The following is a 22,595-nucleotide window of genomic DNA, read 5'->3' as shown; positions in this document are numbered from 1 at the left end:
TATCGAAATGGGTCATTTAGCTGATTATAGGGAACTTTGGGGGTTTTTTGGGGGGGGGTTGTCACTTGTGTTCTGATATGATAGTCCAAGCACTTTTAAGTTTCCTTGTTACCATTCCAAAATGATAGTCACTTAACTAGGGTTGATTATGCCCAGTGCTTAATTTGTAATGAAAGAGGTGCCAGGGCCCAAGCAATTTTTTTACATACATAACGGATGCAGCAAGCCCAGAGGTGAACTGCCAAGCCTAGAGGTACCAGGTTTATGAACTGCTCAAGCTAGAGTTGCCAGGTCTGGCACTAATTGAGCACGGGCTACGCCCAGATAAGACTTTTATAAAAGACCATTGTTTTGTGTGCATCAGGTTGCACAGTGGTGTTTAAAAACGTGTTATTTGAAATGTTCGCTAACACACGTGGCAAACCCAGCTCCTTCTCCTAGTTTAGGCAGGGCCTTAGTGACTTGCTTCTATGAACCTGCCCGGAGCAGCATGTTTGAAATCTAACCCCAACAGAACAACTCAGACCCGCTACTGCGAGAAATTAGGAACGGGCGGAGGCTCAGGCATAAAACGCCCCGTGGTGGCTCCAGGGGGCGGGATCCCGGGGCTCGGCGGAGCTAACACAAGCCCGAGGCCACCACCCCTTTGCCCAGCGCCACCGGAGCCGCTTCAGCGACCTGCGCTCGGCGCCGCCCGATTCCGCCCCGGCCCCGCAGCATCGCCCCGGGTCAGTCCCGGCCTGGCGCCGCCTGCGTGTGGGGCGGGTCCCGCCGCGCTCGCTGCCTGGCGGGGCGGGGAGCGGGGCTGCGACTTTGGTTTGGTTTCCAGCCCAGGGCTCGAGTCCGGGCCGCTCGGTGCCGGCGGGCGGGGAGGAGACGCCGGGAGCCGGAGTCCGCCCTGGGCATCGGCCGCACGGTTGGTTCAAGCAGCCGAGGGCGGGGGAGCCCGTTGGTGCCCGGTGAGTTTGTCTCTCGGGCAGTGGCGGCTCCGGCTCCGGGGCTGGGACAGTCTGTGCGCGGGGGCCCGGGGCCAGGCACCGACCTGCGACCCCGCCCTGTGATGGAAACCACCGCAAGCCCGGGGGTGCGGCCCCTGTGCTCCGGGGGGCAGGTCTGCATGGGGGGGACGGGAGGAGTCAGGCTCCTAAGAGACCAGACACTGAACCTTGAATCCAGAGCTCACAACAGGCACCTTGAGAAGGTGGCTCAGCCTGGGGCTTCCCCCTCGCAGCAAGCCCGGGTGGGGGAGGAACCCCGTGATTCTGTGCACCTTGCCCTGGGGTTTGCAGCGCCAGCCAAGGACCCTCCCCCGGTTCCCTTGCCGGTGGGGTAGGACGGAGCTGGTGGGTGTGGTACACGCAGCGCAGGTTGCTGATACTTGGGATTTATTAAATCCGTTACACGTACAGGGGCCCGGCCTTGGCTGCTGATTCTTGTGGGAGAGGTTCCTGCGATGGGAGGTGCCTGGCACTGCCATTTACTGAGCCACTAAAACAGGGCACTTGTCTCTAAATGAATCCCTGCAGCCCTGGAGGGAAGGAGGCAATAACACTTGCAGTGCACATACACCTGTTACGTTAATAAGCTCTGTACAGTAGCATAAACTACACTATTCTAGACTGAGTCTAAAGCAATGTCTTGGTCCAATAAAAGCTATTGGACCAAGCTCCCCCATCTTGTGTCTCAATAAAACAGACAGTACAAACTCATTGGAAGTTTTAGACAAGCGCACAAGGACTGGAAAATGGGAGGATCAGCAAAAGAAACCTACCTATTGAGGGCAGAGGTGTAGGGGGAAGGAAAGAAAAAGGCAAACGAGATGGGAGATGGACTTACTTAAGGGGATAAAAAAAAAAAAAAAAGGTTTTTTTTATAATATATAAAACCAAGAAAGAAGAAGTGATAATCTTCAGGCCTGTTAGTTTAACATCTGTAGTATGCAAAGTCATGGAAAAATTTTAACCAACCTGATCTCCTTCTTTGAGAAAGTAATGAAGTAAATTTTTAGACAAGGGAAATGCAGTGGATCTAATATATCTAGATTTTGAGGAATTACTGGTTAAATTGGAAAGGATGGGGATTGAAATGAAAATCCAGAGGTGGATAAGGAGCTGGTTAAAGGAGACTGCAGAGGGTAGTATGAAGGGGGAACTGTCAGGTTGGATTATTCAATCTATTTATTGCTGACCTGGGAACCAAGAGTAGAGATTTGGATGACCTTGTAAGCTGGAGTATTAGTAACAGGATGAAATTCAATAGTGAGAAGTGTAAGGTTATGCATTTAGGGATGACTAACAAGAATTTTAGTTATGAGGAGGAGAAGGACCTAGGAGTCCTGGTTTGATCGTGGATGACCATGAGCAGGCAATGTGATGTGGGGATGCATTAAGACCTCATTTGGAGTATTGTGTGCAGTTTTGGTCTCCCATGTTTAAGAAGGATGAATTCAAACTGGAACAGGTACAAAGAAGGGCCACTAGAATGGTCCGAGGAATGGAAGGCCTGTCATATGAAAGGAGACTTGAGGAGAAGAAGGATAAGAGGAGATATGATTACACTCTTTAAATATATCAGAGGATAAATACCAGGAAGGAGAGGAATTATTTCAGCTCAGTGCTAATGTGGACACGAGGACAAACGGATATAAATTGTCAGTTACATGACTTTAAGACTAAGCTAGATAAGTTTATGGAAATAGTACAATGGGTCAATGATATGTTATTTGGCCTGCATCTTGCAGGAGGTCAGACTAGATGATCATATTGGTCCCTTCTGATCTATGATTCTATGATTCTATGAAGATTAGACCATGGGCCTGAATTACATTTTAATTGAAATGTTGGGATTAATTTTTTCTGACTCATTGCTTATATTATGCACATTCTGTGCCCCTCACTTTTTTTTCTCTTTTTACAAATAGAGCTAACTGTATATCTAGAGATATGTGACATTGTGATCACCAGATAGTCTGATGTATTATTTCAATGTAAAACAAGCTTTTTCTTTTTGAGGTGGGGAGAGCCACTTATGGCTATATACACTTTAGGCCCCGGTCCTGCAACAAGCCCTGCATAAAGCCCCACTAACTGCCTTATGGAGCTCTATGAGACTACAGAGGTCCACACGTGCAGACTTATTGCAGGATTGGGGGTCTTAGTTTTTAAGGTAACAATATACCGGCAGTTCTTGACTTTACAACATTAAAGTTACAATGAACAGCACTTACGACACTTCTACATTGACAACCCGATTTGACTTACAATTATAGGTTTTGAGTTTACGCTGTTCCGTCCTGTAATGGAGTAGATTGCAGTTCCAAGTTATGACATTGACATACAACGCAATTGTAACGAACCAATTGTGTCAGAGGTCCGAGGATTGCCTGTATCTACAAAAACATTACAGCTTGTTAAATACTGCTTTTGCTCCCATTATGCCCCCACACAAATGGAGATAGATATAGATATGCATACACAGTTTTTTAAATTTATGAGATGACTTTTAAAAACTCAAACTATTCACAGTATTCAGAGAGTGCAGAATAGTTTTTGGACATTCATTCAAAAAAGATGTAAAGTGTTTATTATTTGTTTCCAGCAACATTGTAATATCCTCTGCAATTTCCAGCCATTAAAAAGGGGTGCTCCCTACTCTTTTAAGGTTATAACAAAATTTGTTAACAAAAGGTTTTAATAACACCATATCGTTTTGTTCCCTTGCTCTTTTTTGTGTGAGAAATAGATGATTTCCAGCTACCCTTAACCCTTACATAGTGAAGTTATGGGTGCTGTGCCAAACCTTAAAACAAATAAGTAATCAATTAGCTGGCTTGTAGGTGTCACATATGGAGTATGAAGCAAATACTCACCAGCAACTGCACATCATACAACATAAACACTAACCCAGGAACCTATCCTTGCAACAAAGCCTGATACCAGCTCTGTCCACATATCTATTCAAGGTGACACCATCATAGGACCTAATCACATCTGCCATGCCATCAGGCAGGGGCTCCAGGCACCAGCACGCCAAGCGCATGCTTGGGGCGGCAAGCCACTGGGGGCACTCTGCCGGTCGCCATGAGGGCTGCAGGCAGGCTGCCTTCAGCGGCTTGCCTGCGGAGGGTCCGCGGGACCCATGGCTTCAGCAGACCTCCTATTTCATGCATGGGAGAAGTGTCAACATGGAGAGAAGTTATTTGGTAATCTAGCAGACAGAAACATGACAAGATCCTATAGCTGGAAGTTGAAGCTTGACAAAATCAAATGGAAAGTAAAGTGCAAATTTTGAACAGGCAGGATAATTAATCATTGGAATAATCTACCAAAAGACTTGATGGCTTCTCAATCACTTCACACTTTCAAATTAAGATTGGCTGTATTTCCAAAAGATATGCTGTAGTTCAACCACAAGTTAGGGGGTTGATGTTGTCCTAATGAGCATGTGCGAAGTATCTTCACATTCTCATAAGGAGAGTGAAGCCCTTAGGGTTATGCAGATGGTCGTGAAAGACCACTGTGATCCTTAAAATCTGAGTCCTGTACAAACGTGATGTTTGTTAGCATTGGTAGAGTGGGGGAACGGGGCGGTTCGGGCCCAGGTTGCTGTTGGAATGCAAAATGAGGCATGGACAGCCAAAGAAGGTAGACCTGTTATGCAGGACCTTGAAGTCAAGAACAAGAAGCTTGAACGTAATGCAGTTTGGAAGGGGAGCAAGCCCTTTGATAAACGAATCCCTCACATCTCCTAGTTTCCCATTCCTGTTTTCTGCTTGATTCAACTGGATTTCTTGACTAGGTATACGTTAAATACAGTATTTAAACAGAGATGGACAACATGATACACACCACTACCTGACATGTGTGTATCATGTTGTCCATCTCTGTTTTAATACTGTATTTAACAGTTGAATCAAGCAGAAAGTTATGGAGTACAAATGAACAATATGAAATGAAGTGCTGTTTTAGCATTATAGCCTCTTAATAGCTATGTGATAGTTTTAAAATGTAATATAAATTCTAGAAAAGGTAGCTCTTATTCTCATGTATATGCAGATTAGCAGTTATCAAATTGATTTTTCCCCCTAATTTTGACTCTCTTCCCTATTTCGGCTTCAGTAACTAGAGGAAAAATACGCTGCAAATTTGCAAGAATGTAAAGCTTGTGGCAGCTGTCAGGATTGCAGGATTGTTTCTTATCTGGACTGCGTTGACCATAGATCTAGAAATTTTTCTAAGTTCTAAAAGAATTGTCTGTTTTGGCATGGAAACTTGCATTGTAATGCAGGGAGTTATCCTACACAACACAGAGCAAAGCAATGCTGTTTTATGAGATCCCAGAAGTTTAATCCCTCTGACATGTCGCAGTTCGTACCAGCACACATACAGACTCCACTGTTTGGTAAACTAAAAAAGCAGCTCCATCATCATGGTCATGAAAGGAATCTGATTAGCTAGGCCTAATAGTATGGATTGTGGTATACCTAGACCTGTATACCACAGAGAAATGCATTCCTCTCGGGGGGTGGTGGGGAGGGGGAGAGAGAGAGAGAGAGAGGGAGGGGCGTGTTGTTTTCCTAACAGGAGTATTGTAAAATGGAAAAGGGCAGATAATTCAGTTACTTGGTAACATTGCCCTCAAACTGTGTTAAAAGAGCTTTATTCCAGATGGTCAATTAATATTCTAAGTCAAACAGAGTCAAAATGTATTCCTGCTATTTCCAAGGCAGTAGCACTATTTTGGAAGCCGAGTGAGTGTCCATTGGTACATCGATTATCTGTTTTAGGGTTTTGATAAACTTCTGTTTTCGATAATAAAACCGCATGATCAAGACAGATTAGTCTTGCAGAAGTATTTAGGAGCTAGCAGATTTATATTTTGCTGTCCTGTGTCTCCTAGATTTGGGGTCAAGGAGGACAAAGAACAAGTGACAGTACTGAGTCTGTTTTTTTTCTGTAATATAATACATTTAAATTAAATCAGCTTGCAATTTAATTTAATAGTGTCAAAACCAGTACATAATGCAAAAAACAAACAAAAATCTCTGCTAGGAATTAAAACTCTAAAACATGTATGACATCTACACAAGAGAAGTGCAAGTCTGTACCTGTGTGTGTGGTGTAAAATTCTCCATGGAGTCTTTTTTATATTCAGTCTAAGCTTTAAGGTTCACAAGTGTCTCATGTTCCAGTGGTACTCAGGGTAACCAAACATGGACTGAACCAGACTTTGATCTGATTTGAGTTTCTGGTAACACTGCAACAGGAACCAGTTTGTAATCTCTGGATGTCATGATGACCAACAGTAATTCCTCTCCCCCTCACCCTTTTTTTTTTTTTTTTTAGATTCAGTGGCACAATGGAGTCTGGGCACTGTGACTTTCCCCTCTCACGAGGTCTCAGTGCCTAGGCTCCAGCTTGAGCCTAAATTTTACACGCAGGGCTGGTGCAACCATTTAGGCGACGTAGGTGGTCGACTAGGGCACTGGCATTTAGGGGGCGCCATTTTCTTTGGCAGCAACCGCGGCGGCCGGATCTTCGGCCACCCGGGTCGCCGTCGCATTTAGACAGAGGGAGCTGGGGCAGGGGAGCGCAGGGAGGGCCGCTTGCAGCAAGTAAGTGGGGGGGTGGCATGTAAGGGAACTCCCCGCCTGCTCCCCGAGCATGCCGTGGCTGCTTCACTTCTCCCGCCTCCCAAGCTTGTGGTGCCTAAGCTGATTGCAACTGCAAGGGGGGCGCCTCAGGGCGGAGAAGGGGAGCTGCCACGGGGGGGACTAAGCCTAGGGTGCGAAACATCCTTGCACCGGCCCTGATTACACTGCAGTTTTATAGCCCTGCAGACCAAGTCAGCTGACCCAGACTAGCCATATCTGTGCCTCACGTCTTTCATTGCAGTGTAGTCATAGCCTGTGTGTCTTGCCCAGGGTCAAACAGGAAGTCTATAGTAGAGCAGGGAGTTGATACTGAGTGTCCCGCATTCCAAAATAGCTTTGTAATCAACAGTCCAGCCTTCTACAATAATGATTTCTTTGCTACTGCGCTGAAATTGTACACTTGCCAATACCCTAAATAGCTGAATATTCTTTTAGAATATTATTAGAAAGTTGCCTTGACAGTTTTGTAGAGACTCTGCAGTTTGTTCTAGTGTTTTATTGCCATATCAATAATCAAATCAATCACCCACACCATTAATTTCAATTAGTATTGCCTGCTGGTCATAGATTCTGAAAATACAAAAGGTATCAATCAGCTCTAACTGGGAGCTTTCCAGTAATTTCTTTATGCACAAGTGTATTTACAATGAGCAACTACTGGGCGGCAGCATAAAATTAAAGCCACTATGTTACGGAGATTAATAGAGAGGCTGCAATGCGGACTCTTTTTCATTGGGTATTGGATGAAGACAACCAAATTTGCTTCATATAAGCTACAGAACAGTCATTAGATGGCAACGCTGGTTCGATTAATATGTGTTCTTGAATGGGCACATGTGTCTACTACTCATCTTCATTAGACTTTCTTTAATCCCAGAGGTTCTCTCATACTACAATGTGAATTAAGGATAATACTGTCTTATCATGATTGTTGTCAGTCTCCCAATTGGTTGAATGAGAAATGCTGGAAGCAGAATCTCCTGTTGGTCACTGACAGACAGGAATAGATGGGTTGAGAGTATAAAACAAAACCAGTGCTGAACAATTGCCCTCTAATTGACGTGTCAGGAAGGGAAGAGCAAAGGAAGTTTAAAAATAATGAAACAAAAGAAAGGGATGAAACATTAAAGAGAGACGACTGCAATAAAGAGCTCTTGTCTTACCTGTGTTTCGCTCACCCTCTCTTTATATTTTCCCATTTCTCTTCCCATTTTGCCTCAATCTCCCTATCTCTGCAGAAGTGGCACTCCACCCCTCTAGAACATATAGTCACAGGATCCACTCTCCATAACTCTTCTTTGAAATAGAAGACAAACACTATCCTAGAAAGCAGCAGGAAGTAATATGTGGATTTACTGCAAATGGGTGAATAAGGCAGGTGTTTATAGAACTTTACACCCAAAATCAGTTTGGTTAACAAAGTTAACAACCTAGATCATAAAATACGTGCAGTGAATATTTTACATCAGAGAATCTAATATAAATTCAAATACAGTAATGATATACTACAGGTTAGATTAAAGTAAATTTGAGGCACTAAGTATTGCACAGCTGTGACTTAAACAACATGCCTCCAATAATGACTATTAAATATAAAGCATGTTATATGAAATATAATATTATATAAAATATATTAAATATTAACATAAAATATGAAATATAAAACATTATATGAAATATAAATTGTATTCATGTAACTAGACAGTCTGGTAGATAGGTACTGAATTCCTGAAAAACAGTGTATAATGGTAATGAAACGCAACACAAATCTTAAAGAACTGGAAAACTTTTCAATCTGCATGAGTTTGTTCCACTTGTTATCTGAAGGCTCTTTTATAAACTTGGATTCTGATGATCCTTAAACTTATATGATGCTTTGCTATATCCTGAGGTAGTGTAAAACCAGTGTAGTTCCACTGACTTCAGTGGAGCTATGGTGCTTTATACCAGCTAAGAATCTGGCACATTAATAACTTATTACATTTTAAATCTGTATCTTATGTGATCTTTTCTTTGTGTTTTGTCTTATAGGTTCTGAACCATGGATAACCTCAGTAGAGCAAACACCACCTTTGCACTCAACCTATTCAGAAAGCTGAGTGAAAATGCCAGTTCACAGAACTTATTCTTTTCTCCTTTGAGTATCTCCTCTGCTTTGTCCATGGTTTTTTTGGGTGCAAAAGGTAACACTGCAGCCCAGATGGCAAAGGTATGTCTGGATAAACTTGGACCACTTAACACAAGTTTGGTCTAGAAGCTGAACCACAGATCTCTGTATGTTCTGTACCTATGGAACACTCCCATTATCATCCTTCTGTGCCTGAGAGTAGAAATTTGGTGGCACCATACAGCTGAGGTGCCTTGAAGAAGAGAGAGCTCTCTAGCTGCCTCAAGAGTTAGAAAAGAACTTCTTCAATTACATTCTCCGGGATTACTATCAGATTATAGTAATCACCTAAATATGTCTTAAAAACATAGCCAGGAGCATTTTCTTAAAATCATACCCCCTTTAAGATGTCAAGTTGGGCAACCAAAAAAATCACTAGTCACTTTTGAAAATGTAGGTCTAGTTCATTAAACTCTTAATGCCAAATCCTGCTCCAATGAGCACTCGGAACCTCCAGAGAGAAAGAAGGCCTAGGGAAGAAGAGTTGGGTGCCAAGTATGGATCCCTGAGGTCCCCCTTGAAAGGTCAAGCAAAGACCTAAGAGGAGACCCAGGAGACAGAGTCATAAATGTGAAGAGAGAACAAGATTTAGAAAAGGAGAGTGATCAATAGTGGCAAAACTGGCAGGAGTCTGGGAAGATGAGGATGGAGTCGAGGCCCTGAAATCTGTCTGCAAAGAAGGACTTCTGTATTGCAGTTGCATAGCTTTTTAAGTTCTCTTAGCTTGTGGGTTTTTAGTGTAGTCTGCTTGGTTTCCTGGGGTGAGAATTACAAATTTCAAAACTAGCTTTATTGCTGTCCACTTAGAGCCTTATACAATATTTGCCTTAGGGGAGGGGAAGAGTTGTCTAAACTTGCAGCTTCAACAATAAAATAGGGTGGAGTTGAAACCAATTCCTTATAATCTCTAAGGACTTTTAGAATTGGCCTGTATATATCTTTTGTTTAGAATGATTAACTACCATACTAGCAGAAGTTGCTAAAAATTACATGTACTAATGGGTGTGAACATTCTTTTGTTCTGTGTCAGTAAAGTCTCTTGCTCAAAATATCAACCAGTATAACAGCTCTGTAATTGTCATGGAATTCATATCATGGCATTTCTTTAGCAGTTACTACTTTTAAGCAAATCCAGTATTTGGGAGGCAGTATTTAAAAAAAAAATCTTATTCAGTGTGTCACATGAATTCAAACTGAGGATGAATTTTAAGCTTTAGTACTAGTTATGTTTAAATAAACACTGTGACAAATTCTGCTGTTACATTGGTGTAAAACTGGAGTAACTATTAGACTTCAATGAAATTGTCAGATTTACATCTATGTAAATGAAAGCAGAATATGGCCTGATCTTGATTTTAAAACCATTGACCTACGAGACCTGACATCAGTGAATTTAGCCCAGAGACTTACCATGGATGTCCCACAGAGTTATCCCAGACTGCATTTGGTTGAATTGAGCCTATTGTGTCCTATGGGGACACTTCCATCCATGAGCTGCCCGTCTCCCCTGTTGGCTGTTTGGCCCTTTGGGAAGCCTCCAAGGTCTTGGTCTATTTTGTTGCTTTGGACATTTTCCTGCCCACATGCAGTAAAGCACTGTAGAGCTAAAGTTTTCCCTTAGAAAGAGCTTTTCAGGTTGTCTTACTTCGCTACAGTGTTTCATACTAGAAGAGCCATTCTTGATCTCTATTAAATAACTCTTGCTCAGATTAAAGCAATGACTAATGTACTGGAGCACTAGGTCATTCTATAACATTTCTTCATTTCCACTACCATTTAAGCTCAAATAAGAATCATATCTGTTGTTGAATGTCTTCCCAAGAGAACCTATGCTAACTATTGTACTATCAGGTGCTTCATTTTAGTAAAGTAGAAGAAGGAAAAGAATGGGGAATGGAACAATGCAAACATGAAATGATTAAACAAATAATTCATTATGGAAGGCAAAATGGAGGCCCTGTTACAAAGGGACAAAGGCAGCAGCATCCTGTGGGAGTGCTTGAATTGAAGGCATAGTTCCAACACATTGCTGGAAGCTTTGGGGAAAGGAGTGTTGAAAGGGATTCCGTCAAGTTAAATCATAACTTGTCTGATTTTTTTTTTAACCTCTTAGTGTTGCAAGTAACAGTTAAGATTAGGGAAAAATAAGGGACATTTCCCCTGTTTGTATACATGTGCATTTGACAGCACTTTGTGTTTCGCTCTTTCTTCCATGGAGACACTTTCCCTGTTTGTCAGGCTCTTCCTCACAGTGAAACAAATTTAAAAAAATGTAACTATAAAGCTACAAAAATCGATATGGGGCTCTAGAGACAAGTCTGAGACCTGAAGCTACTTTAAATTCATGTTTTGAAATGAAGTAGATTTCAAGTTGATGGTTTTCCTTTAAACTCTCCAGAACTGTTCATTTTATGTGTCCTAAAGCTAGGACTGAGTGAGGGGTCTCTTCAAAAGAGCTATGTTTATTTCCACGGTAAAATGTTTTTTCAGCAGGGTCTCTCTTCTAACACAATGAGCTCCAAATATGCTGTGTAATGGGAAATCCTTTCCCTTTTAGGGCTGCCTTGGGTGTTCAGGCTGCAGCTTTCATCTCTAAGCTGATGAAAGGTATTGTACTAATCTGTCCCAAAACACATGTTTCAGCACATGTGGGTCATGCTGAGTGTATTCCTGTCTCTTTCTATAGGTGCTTTCTCTGGACGAAGCTGAAGACATTCACGATGGATACCAGTCACTTATTTCTGAAATTAATAAACCAGACACTAATTATGTGCTTAGGATTGCCAACCAGCTCTATGGGGAAAAGACATTTAAATTTCTTTCAGTAAGTCAAACGTTCAGTTTGTTTTTGTGTTATAACACATTTGCTACGTTTCCACTTTTGAGTGCAAATCAAGGGATTGGCTTTAATCTACAGGCACTATGTAGTTCAGGACCTGACTAACCAAAGCAAGTCTCCTTGTAAAATCCATTCATGTGCTCAGCTGATTATTTGACAGTCCCTAGCTCTTGAGAACTGGAGCAGCGTGTTGTCAAAGGAAGGTCCAACAAACCCCAACTCTTCAGCATTCCATTAATCACTCAGGCATTTTTGGCCAGGAGTTAAGATTTTAAGAATTTCCTTCAAATGGTGGGCAAGGAGGGGAAAAGCATTATTGTGTGACTGGGGCGGGGGGGGCGGGGAATGTCTTCCGTCCCCTTAAACTGGACAATGCATTCAAAGAACACAGCAATGGGCACATAATTCTTTTTTAAAATAAGACAGAAGAGCAATTAGAAATTTTCCAAAGACTTAGCGGAGAGTAACAGGTACTGGGGTATATATTTCCCTTTCAAAATGTATCCAAAAATTGTACCCCTGATTTTAACCTTACTCTTTCGGACCCCCTTCTTTCATCTCAGACAATTAAGAGGTAACTGAAAGTCTCACTTGAGTTCTAGACTCAAAAAAACAAACTTACATTTTCAGTAAGGCAATCAACCTTACCCTCCCCAATCTACAGTAATTTTATTACTAAAAGGGATTGCCAGTATAAATTGGCTCAGATTCAGATATCCTCTTCTCAATTAAAGTTAAAACCACTGTGATTAAATATTTAAACTTGGCATCTTTGGCATTTCATCCATAAAATAGAAGACTCCAAAGTACAAATTGGAAAAAGAGAGAGCATGATTTTGACCTAACCGCACAATTACTGACCTATTGACATTTGCACAGTAGACATTTCATAAAGCTGAAGAGCTGGTTATTATGGTCCACACATACTATACAAAAAAGATATAGAAATAACCCCTCTGAGATTTTACTTCTAAACTAGATCAGGTTTGGGTTACTCTGGGAGGGTTACAAAAAACGTTATCTAGAGACCGATTTACAAAGCCTTGTACTCTCAAACCAAAGCAAATTGATTGCATCACTCTCACCATGCAGTCTTGTTGTTGATCTGTCAGTAAGCCAGCTGCTTGGACTAAGAATGTAATAATAGAAAATAAAACATTCGTTTTGAAAAGAAGTGACAACAAGTTGGTGTTAAGACTGACTCTTTCTGAAGGGATGGAGGAAGAAGAGGTAGATTCTATGTTTGAGTCTTCTACAACTGCACGCCAGAAAAATATATTGCTAAGACATCCTCCTTTGTTTGTCCTAGACATTTATAGACTGCTGCCAGAAATTCTACCATGCAGAGCTAGAACAACTTGACTTCTCTAGAGCTGCAGAAGATTCCAGAAAATACATAAATTCCTGGGTAGAAGAAAAAACTGAAGGTAAGTAGCTTGCAGAATTCCACAGTGTCTCTCTAAACAGCTAAAGCCTGCTTAAAAAGCATATGGCCATAGGAGAGATACAATAAGGGAGGGAGGGGAAAAACAGAACTGAATCCTTCAGATTAAGATGTAGTTCTTGTCTTGTGCAGCGGGTAGAGGATACTGTTAACAACACAACTAGGTAGACAGGTGTGTATTAGCTAAAAGCTATTCTTCCTTTAATCTGCCCTAAAGGTAAAATCCAGAATCTGTTGGCTCAGGGTGTTGTTGATTCAATGACCAGACTAGTCTTGGTGAATGCCATCTACTTCAAAGGCAACTGGGGAACCCAATTCAACAAGGATTGCACAGTGGAAACACAATTTAAAATTAACAAGGTATGAAGTATGGAAATATCACTAATTTTGCACTACACTTCACCCAGAGAAAACAAGAAATGCTTTTAATCAGGTACACTTTACCACAACCCTCTATTCTATCCCATCCCATCCCATCCCCTCAACACAACCCCTTTGGTTAGTTTATTGTAAACATCTTTGAAACTACATTTTCAAATAAATCCATTAACATGGATCTATTCCTTATTTCCTTCATTCTCTCTCTGTTTTCTGCTGTACCTCTCAGTATATCTTTTCAGCATTGGAGGGCGGTAGCCTTGAACACAATTACAGAACTTACAATAGTCAGAATTTTAACATGTAAGGGAAGAAGTGGATAAATGAATGTCAGTTTGGGATTCCATACATTGTTCAGTGTTTAGAGAACCTGTAAGTCATTTAACATCCCTTTCCTCGAATCTGTTGTTGTTTTATGTACAGAATTATGGTTTGATGACAGAAACTGGTCCCCTTTGCTTCAGTTTTTACCCAATGATAAAATTGGAACATGAAAAATGCTCAACTACCTCATGTGTTATAAGGTTTGATTTGTAAAATGTGTGGCAATTGCTAATTCTCCTCAAAGCAATGTAAATCAGGAGCAACTCTACTGCAGTCCATGGAGCTAAAACAGCTATTCTTAGACTGTAAGCTCTTCGGGACAGGGTTGGTCTTCTTGCTAGCACAGTGGGGTCCTGGTCCATGACTGGGACTCCAAGAGGTATGATAGTATAAAAAATAAGTGAGAAGAATTGGGCCCTTACTGTATACAAGCAGAAGGGAACACACATGTGTTCAGATGTTTTTACACATAGAACACTTCTGTTTACAGCAAACTTTGATCAAAACAAGATCACTTTTGCTTTAAAATGGATTCCACCATTAAATTGATACACAAATTAGATCAGGTTTCTTTTTTAGCTACTCACATCACAGTGTGCAAATCTCCTCATCTTAAAGTGCATCCACTCTACCCCAAGGCATAATACAGTAATTCTCAATGTGATTATAGGCCAGCCTTCCTTCTTGGAGAAGCTCATTCATCCTCTTGAGGCTGTCTCCAAATAGCACAAACAGGGACTGGTGACATGACTCTGAAGAGCATACCAAGAAACTGAATGAAATGTGAGCCATCTTGTATGTTTACTCATACCTTCCTGGATGGTGAAAGTCATTCAGGAGTGCCTGGAAGTCCTACTATCTCTCAATGCCATCTTTTAGAGAGAGAATTTTATCGCCTAGCCCAACACATGCTATAGTCAAGCAGCACCACAGAAGCCATGATTTGGACAAACTGGAGAAATGGTCTGAGGTAAATAGGATGAAATTCAGTAAGGACAGTTGCACGCATCCTAAATGGAAAATGACTGCGTAGGAAGGAATACTGCGGAAAGGGATCTGGGGATCATAGTGGACCACAAGCTAAATATGAGTCAACAGTGTAATGCTGTTGCAAAAAAAGCAAACATAATTCTGGGATGTATTAGCAGGAGTGTTTTAAGCAAGACACGAGAAGTAATTCTTCCGCTCTACTCTGCTCTGATTAGGCCTCAGCTGGAGTATTGTGTCCAGTTCTGGACACCATATTTCAGGAAGGTTGTGGACAATTTGTAGGGAGTTCAGAAAAGAGCAACAAAAAATGATTAAAACACTTCCCTTTAAATTTATAGCATTTATAGGTCTAGAATACATGACCTATGAGGGAAGATTGAAAAACTGAGTTTGTTTAGTCTGGAAAAGAGAAGACTGAGAGGGGACATGATTACAGTTTTCAAGTATGTAAAAGGTTGTTACAAGGAGGAGGGAGAAAAATTGTTTTTCTTAACCTCTGAGGATAGAACAAAAAGCAATGGGCTTAAATTGCAGCAAGGGAGGTTTAGGTTGGACATTAGGAAAAACTTCCTAAGTGTCAGGGTGGTTAAACACTGGGATAAATTGCCTAGGGAGATTGTGGAATCTCCATCATTGGAGATTTTTAAGAGCAGGTTAGACAAACACCTGTCAGGAATGGTCTAGATTAGTAGTCCTGCCACAAGTGCAAGGGACTAGACTAGATGACCTCTTGAGGTCCCTTCTAGTTCTTTGATTCTGTGATTGTTTGGAAAAAATCCAAAAACTACCAAGATAAAAGATGTCCTTTTAAATTTACAGTGTGAGAGAAATACATATCCCCAGTACAGAGGAGGTATTTTAAAAACTGGTTTGTTTTAAGAAAACAGATAGGCATCAGAACCAATCGTATTGTATAAATTCTGTTACTTCAGTGGGATTACTCACATGTTTAAAACTAAACCCTTGAGTAAGTGTTTGCAGGATCAAGGCCTTAACCAGAAGATTAGTTTAAAAGGACTGTAAATTAATCCACCTGATTACTGAACGGTACAAATACCAACCCTTCCACTATCATGAGTAGAATTTACAAAAACTTATTCTAGTACCTATATGTTTTAGGAAAATAAACCAGTTTTCAAATACTTCCTATGTATTGTAGACATATATTCCTCTGATGCTATAAATTTAAAGGGAAGTGTTTTAGCTTGGTAGCATGTTATTTTTTTTCCCAAACAAACATGGACCAATGTGATTTTTATTGCCAGATATTCTGAATTTACATCTTGAATTATCATGTTTCACTGTTAGTTAACATTAAAAATTACTCAGGTGGTGCTAATTCCAATACTGACATAGATAGTAAACATCAGCATGAGCCTATGAACCAAGTATATATTTCCACTCATAGAAACAAGTATTGGTATTCAATATGAATTAAAAATTAATCCGACTTACATGAAAAGAAAATCAAAGCATATATGTACTTCTGCATTATGTGCAATTCTGCGCAATATTTAAAACGATGCTGTGTTAAATTCTGAGTGAAAAATTCTGCCAACTATAAAAAAGTACCTTATATTAACAATAAGCATTTTAGAACTACATAGGCAGAAATAAACCCACAGAAATTTTATGCTTAAGTAAAGCAATGGGCCTGATTCTGTTCTTATTTACACAAGCTTTACACCAATATAACTTAAACTGATTTCAACAGCTATTCTAGAATCAGGCCCATAATGTTGAAATTCCTCAATGTACTGTGAATTCTTTTTCTATGGCATAAAATATTTCAGCTAAACAGCATTTTGGGGGTACTATTAGAAGCAAAAACTGGCCCTGTGTCAAAATATTCAAATTAGCAATGCATTAGTAAATCTGAGCCAAAACAGAGATGTTGATGCAGATGGATTAAAATCTGCTACTGGAGGATAACTGGTTGTTTGAAGTATTCCTCTTGTTTAGTCACATATTGATTTTTCCCAGCTTACAACATTTGGGAGGCAATGTGGTTCAGTGGACAGAGGGCAGGCCAAAGAGTGAAAAAAACAGGATTCTACACACACAGGAAGTTGTTCAACTTTTCCTACCATCCCAGTTTCCCCATTCCAGTTCTATGATTCTGTGAGTGGAAACCACAGACTTTACTAATTACTGCTTGGGGTCTAACCTCCTTCCTATTTGTGGATAATGTAATGAAAATGCAAGTGGATACACCTGCTTACCATCTGTATAGTGGACCTTCCCAAATCTGGTCTTCAGATCTTGATAGGTAACAGACAGTACAAGTAGTGTTGATGGATGACCTGCTCTTGTCCATGGATAAGAGGCATACATTCACACTCTTGGATCTCTCTGAAGCATTTGATAGAATGCTATTGCCCTGCCTTAGACCTACTGGGGAGTTGGTGCCAATCTTTCCCAGAAAGAGCCCTAACTTGTGAAGTTGCTTAGTTCTCCTTTTTCTTCTTCAAGGGTGGGGATGGGGGGGATCAGTAATATGCTGACTCCCCATTAAATACAGGGTCATATTAAGGTTTTGACCCTAATCTTCAAAGCTATCTATAAAACTGGCCTGAGCTACTCAAGGACTGCGTTTTCTTCATGACAGGGAATAAAGCTTTTAAAATAATTCATTATGAACTACAGAACTGTCAGTCACAAAAACTCGAGTGGAAGACGGCAGATGACCCACAACTATGGAATTCACTTTATAAGACATAGGAATGATCACAAATTAGTGCTTCCAGAACAAACCGTAAAACTCACTCTTTTATCCCCAGCCTGCTTACGCTGACTATAAGGTGGATAGAAAGCTGGCTAGATTGTCGGGCTCACTGGGTACTGCTCAACTGCTCGATGTCTAGTTGGCAGCCGGTATCAAGCGGTGTAGTCCTGGGGTCGGTCCTGGGGCTGGTTTTGTTCAACATCTTTATTAATGATCTGGATGATGGGATGGATTGTACCCTCAGCAAATTTGCAGATGACACTAAACTTGGGGGAGAGGTAGATACACTGGAGGGTAGGGATAAGGTCCAGAGTGAACTAGACAAATTGGAGGATTGGGCCAAAAGAAATCCAAGGAGGTTCAACAAGGACAAGTGCAGAGTCCTGCACTTAGGAAGGAAGAATCCCATTCACCGCTACTGACTGGCTAAGCAGCAGTTCTGCAAAAAAGGACCGGGGGATGTGGATGAGAAGCTGGATATGAGTCAGTAGTGTGCCCTTGTTGCCAAGAAGGCTAATGACATATTGGGCTGCATAAGTAGGAGCATTGCCGATTGAGGGAAGTGATTAGTCCCCTCTATTTGGCACTGATGAGGCCACACCTGGAGTATTGCATCCAGTTTTGGGCCCCCCACTACAGAAAGGATGTGAACAACTTGGAGAGAGTCCAGCAGAGGGCAATGAAAATAATTAGGGGGCTGGGGCACATGACTTACGAGGAGAGGCTGAGGGAACTGGGCTTAATCAGGCTGCAGAAGAGAAGGGTGAGGGGGAATTTGATAGCAGCCTTCAACTATCTGAAGGAGGGTTCCAAAAAGGCTGGAGCTCGGCTGTCTCAGTGGTGGCAGATGACAGAAGAAGCAGCAATGGTCTCAAGTTGCAGTGAGGGAGGTCTAGGTTGAATATTAGGAAACACTATTTCACTAGGAGGATGGTGAAGCACTGAAATGGGTTACCTAAGGGGTGATGGAATCTCCATCCTTAGAAGTTTTTAAGGCCTGGCTTGACAAAGCCCTGGCTGGGATGATTTAGTTGGAGTTGGTCCTGCTTTGAGCAGGGGAATGGACTAGATGACCTCCGGAGGTCTCTTCCAACCCTAATCTTCTATGATTTTAAAATGGTCATTTCAAACCATTAGTGGCTTTATAATTTTAGGATTTAATTATTTTTATAACATCATTAAAATATTTGACATTTCTTTTGAGCCTAAAAGAACAAAATATTTAAGCTGAAGATGTTCCCTGTCCATTTGAAACAAAGATTAAAATATATCGATAAATTAAAGGGCTTGAATCCAAGTGTGAAACTCTTTAGGCACAGAGTTCCAGTGTTTTAACAATGTTGTTGATAGGAGGCTACACACTAAGCAACTAAAATACTTGTAGTGTTTTCCTCAAAATAAATGTCAAGGGAATGGGCATTACAAATGGGAAAAGCCTGATGGAATTCTGGTTCATTCCCTGCCACCCCAAAGGGCAATGGTAGGACCCTTCCCTACAATATTTTCTAGTGCTCTGTCCAGCCTAATTTCAGATGTCCCATGTGATTTGAATCCCAGTTCTTCTAGTTTAGTATCAACATGCTGGCTCTGTAGTACTTGTTGACACTGATACTTTTTTTTTTTAAAGAATGAGAGCAAACCCGTGCAGATGATGTTCAAGGAAGCTAAATTTAACATGAGCTACATAGCAGATTTTCAGACCAAAATCCTTGACCTCCCTTATGTTGATAACGAGACTAGTATGATCATTCTGCTTCCTGATGAAATTCAAGATAATTCCACTGGCCTGGAACAGGTAAGGCATTTGTACTGAATACAAAGCTCAAATCCTGCCAGAGAAGAGCATTTGACTAAATCTCATTTAGATCTGTGAATTCAAGTCCCAAGTTCCGAACTCACCAGTATTAGCACAGGGTGGTAGCAGGGGTGGCTCCAAGCACCAGCACGCCAAGCGCGTGCCTGGGGCGGCAAGCCATGGGGGGCGCTCTGCCGGTTGCCGCGAGGGCAGCAGGCAGGCTGCCTTCGGCAGCGTGCCTGCGGAGGGTCCGCTGGTCCCGGGGCATCGGCGGACCTCCCAAAGGCATGCCGCCGAATCCACGGGACCAGGGACCTCCTGCAGGCAAGCCGCCGAAGGCAGCCTGCCTGCTGTGCTTGGGGCGGCAAAATACCTAGAGCTGCCCCTGGGTGGGAGAGCTGCGGAGGTGTTGCATCTGTTCCCCAAGAGCTGGGAATACCATGTGTCACTGTCAAGTTAGCCCAGCTCTCTCTGATGTCCAGAGAAATGTTAAGTTCTGAAAAGAGAGACTTCTTGACCAGACATTGGGACAGGGGTCAGCAACCTCTGGCACGTGGCTCACCAGGGTAAGCACTCTGGCGGGCCGGGCCAGTTTGGCCGAATCTGCCAACATGGCAGGTAAACAATCGCAGCTCCCACTGGCTGCGGTTCGCCACTCCAGGCCAATGGGGGCAGCAGGAAGCCACGTCCAGCACGTCCCTCGGCCCATGCTGCTTCCCGCCGCTCCCATTGGCCTGGAGCGTCAAACCGCAGCCAGTGGGAGCCACGATTGGCCAAACCTGCCGCTGTGGCAGGTAAACAAACTGGCCCAGCCTGCCAGGGTGCTTACCCTGGTGAGCCGCGTGCCAGAGGTTGCCGACCCCTGCATTGGGATGAAGCCAGAATGTAGTGAGTGACAGATTGAAGGAGATCCTGGAGAGCTCCCACTGTCACAAAAATCAATTCCTGTTTGATGGATTTCCCCCCATATTCCTTTCTAACTGTAGTGGGTTGGGCTCTCCCTCACTGTACCTGACCCTCTACCTAACATTTCTTCATATGGGAGTCCTCAAGTGCTCCTCCTCCATTCAAGAGCTACTGATTTCCTTTCTGTGATACATCGTTACTGGGCTGGCAAGGGATACCAAAATAGTAATACCTCTGCCAAGTACGCTTCATTACTAGTGACAACATGCAATTGCATTAACTTGTTACCATGAAGGATGGTCTTGGGATGGTACCTGCATATAGCACAGCGGGGCTCTGATCCTAACTGGTGGGCCTTTTGTCTGTATTGAAAAAAGAATAAGAATGTTTCTGACAGCCATTTAGTTTTGGCTTCTGACTATAGTAATAATCTTTTTTTCTTGTAGCTGGAAAGAGAACTTACCTATGAGAAACTTACAGAGTGGATACATCCAGAAATGATGGACTATAGTGAAATGGAGGTGTTTTTACCCAGATTTAAGTTGGAACAAGCTTATGATCTGAAGCCTGTTCTGAAGAGCATGGGAATGGCTGATGCATTTGATAGCAACAAGGTGGATTTATCTGGAATGTCAGCCAGCAATGACCTAGTTCTGTCTGAGGTTGTTCACAAGTCCTTTGTGGAGGTAAACGAAGAAGGCACGGAGGCAGCAGCTGCTACTGCATTAGTGTTCCGTATGCTTTGTGCACGGATTGTACCACAGTTCACTGCTGACCATCCTTTCCTCTTCTTTATCCGGCACAACAAAACTGGCAACATTCTGTTCTATGGCAGATTTTGTTCCCCCTAAAAAGAAAAAATGCAGCCCTTAACACAGTAAAGTTATTTCCATTTGACTATCTTGGGATTTTTTTTTGCACTCTAAGCAACAAGCTTTGTACAGATGCTGTATGTTACATGGTGTAACCCTAAACACCCTTCTCTCTTGTGCCTGAAACAGCTTTTTGTAGTCCTCTATTCAAATTTAAGCAACAGTTTTAAATAACAGGATCATTTAATATTTATTCCAAGCCGTAAGATGGCATTTGCCATAGTTACCTGTAAAGCACCCTTTGTATCCTGTATACCTTAATAAATGCAGGGTTCCTTAACTTGATTCCATCTTTAGCCATAACACCTTGCTTACTGCATCTTTCCATCTCTGTACAGATTCACCTAGAAATTTGGTTCTCATAGTTGGGGTTTCTTAGCAGCAAGTGGTAAGATCTTGTGGGGAGAGAAAAAAGAAAGAAGACTGACTTCTGACTAACCTCCAAATGCTTTTTGCAAATTTCCCTTCTCCCTCTCTCATTTTCCAGACTGGTTCCTTCCATGTCTAGCTATGCAGCCATCTAACAGATTTTTATGAATGATGCTAACACAACTGTTACTCTTGGGGGAAAATTGAGCAAGTACTTATTCAAGACAAGGAATGAAGTCAACTCCCCTGAAGTCAATGGTAAAACTTCTTATTGACTTCAGTGGGGTCAGAATTTCACTCTGCATGTGTCGTATCACTAGTTAACCTGGGTTACACTAATATTTTTAACACTTGTGAAATAAGACAGACATTTGCTTAGACTGATAATGCTAAACTGCACAGCCATAGTGGTCTTATCCAGTGATTTTGGTCTTGCTGTTTCTGCTCCTTGAACCAACAATAAAGGAACTGATGTGAAGTGCTGTGGGGTCAGGTTTTGTTTGGCTTTAATTGTGTAGTTCTTCAGCTGGAGTGGGATTGAAACAAACATTATGTGAATTTTGCCATCAATAACTAGCAGGGACAGGCTCTGCCATTCTAAGACTGCACTAGCAGGGCTCCCACCTCCAACCAAGTCCAGTATTTATTGCTTCCTTTAGAACACTTGGCTGCCAAGAACATAAGTAAATAGAGGCAAAAGGGTGGTTAACTTGGAACATAGTATTTAGTGTTGTTCTGAGTGTTGCAGCTAACTCAGTTTCAGTCTCAAATTAGGTTTGCCAACAGCACCTCATAACCTGGCAGAATGAAGTCTGAGGAGGTAAGGGCAGAGCTGTGTCTTCTATGCATGGAATTAGTTTAAGTGAAAATGTCGTTGTTAAAAATAACCTTTCACTGTATTATAAATTGCAATAAGATACCAGTCCTGGATTGTATACAAGGTTTTCATTCCTTCCGCCAACTACAAATCCTGACCCTTCACAATCGGTGCCCCTACAGGCACTGGAACAGAGTTCAGCATTATAGAAACACTGACTTGACTTTGAAGGTGGTGAAAAGGAACAGTCCCTGTGGGCAGAGCTAGGGCATTCTAAGCTGCCCTGGGAGCTGATTGTGGATATGCACCACAGCAGA

The 22,595-nt window shown here is 42.0% G+C and overlaps 2 protein-coding genes across 4 annotated transcripts in view; one reads left to right on the top strand and one right to left on the bottom strand.

Moving 5' to 3' along the window:
- Nucleotides 1-22,595, bottom strand: part of LOC120397082 (serpin B3-like) — a 151,312-nt gene that overhangs the window by 32,009 nt on the left and 96,708 nt on the right. The gene's annotated exons all lie outside the window — the stretch shown is intronic.
- LOC120397085 (serpin B6-like) lies at nucleotides 639-21,939 on the top strand. 3 transcript variants are annotated; one of them, XM_039522558.1, is made up of 8 exons: nucleotides 848-959; nucleotides 7,891-8,026; nucleotides 8,684-8,861; nucleotides 11,506-11,643; nucleotides 12,968-13,085; nucleotides 13,320-13,462; nucleotides 19,147-19,314; nucleotides 20,667-21,939. In XM_039522558.1, exons 3-8 carry the CDS (start codon nucleotides 8,694-8,696, stop codon nucleotides 21,069-21,071), a joined length of 1,140 nt encoding a protein of 379 aa, XP_039378492.1. In that variant the 5' UTR covers nucleotides 848-959; nucleotides 7,891-8,026; nucleotides 8,684-8,693; the 3' UTR covers nucleotides 21,072-21,939. The 3 variants fall into 3 exon arrangements, with proteins under 3 accessions (XP_039378493.1, XP_039378491.1, XP_039378492.1); XM_039522559.1 differs by lacking the exons at nucleotides 848-959; nucleotides 7,891-8,026 and adding an exon at nucleotides 639-728; XM_039522557.1 differs by lacking the exon at nucleotides 7,891-8,026 and having other exon boundaries at nucleotides 819-959.

Source organism: Mauremys reevesii, linkage group 2 (assembly GCF_016161935.1).
Source record: "Mauremys reevesii isolate NIE-2019 linkage group 2, ASM1616193v1, whole genome shotgun sequence".
Lineage (NCBI taxonomy): Eukaryota > Metazoa > Chordata > Testudines > Geoemydidae > Mauremys > Mauremys reevesii.
Note: the sequence above shows the minus strand (reverse complement) of the source record. Positions and strands in the feature narration are given on the sequence as shown.

Coding starts and splice junctions, on each gene's coding strand:
- LOC120397085 (XM_039522559.1), top strand. CDS start 8,694: ATGGATAACCTCAGTAGAGCAAACACCACCTTTGCACTCAACCTATTC. Junction 8,862..11,505: donor CTGCAGCCCAGATGGCAAAG/GTATGTCTGGAT, acceptor CTCTTTCTATAG/GTGCTTTCTCTGGACGAAGC. Junction 19,315..20,666: donor ATTCCACTGGCCTGGAACAG/GTAAGGCATTTG, acceptor TTTTTCTTGTAG/CTGGAAAGAGAACTTACCTA.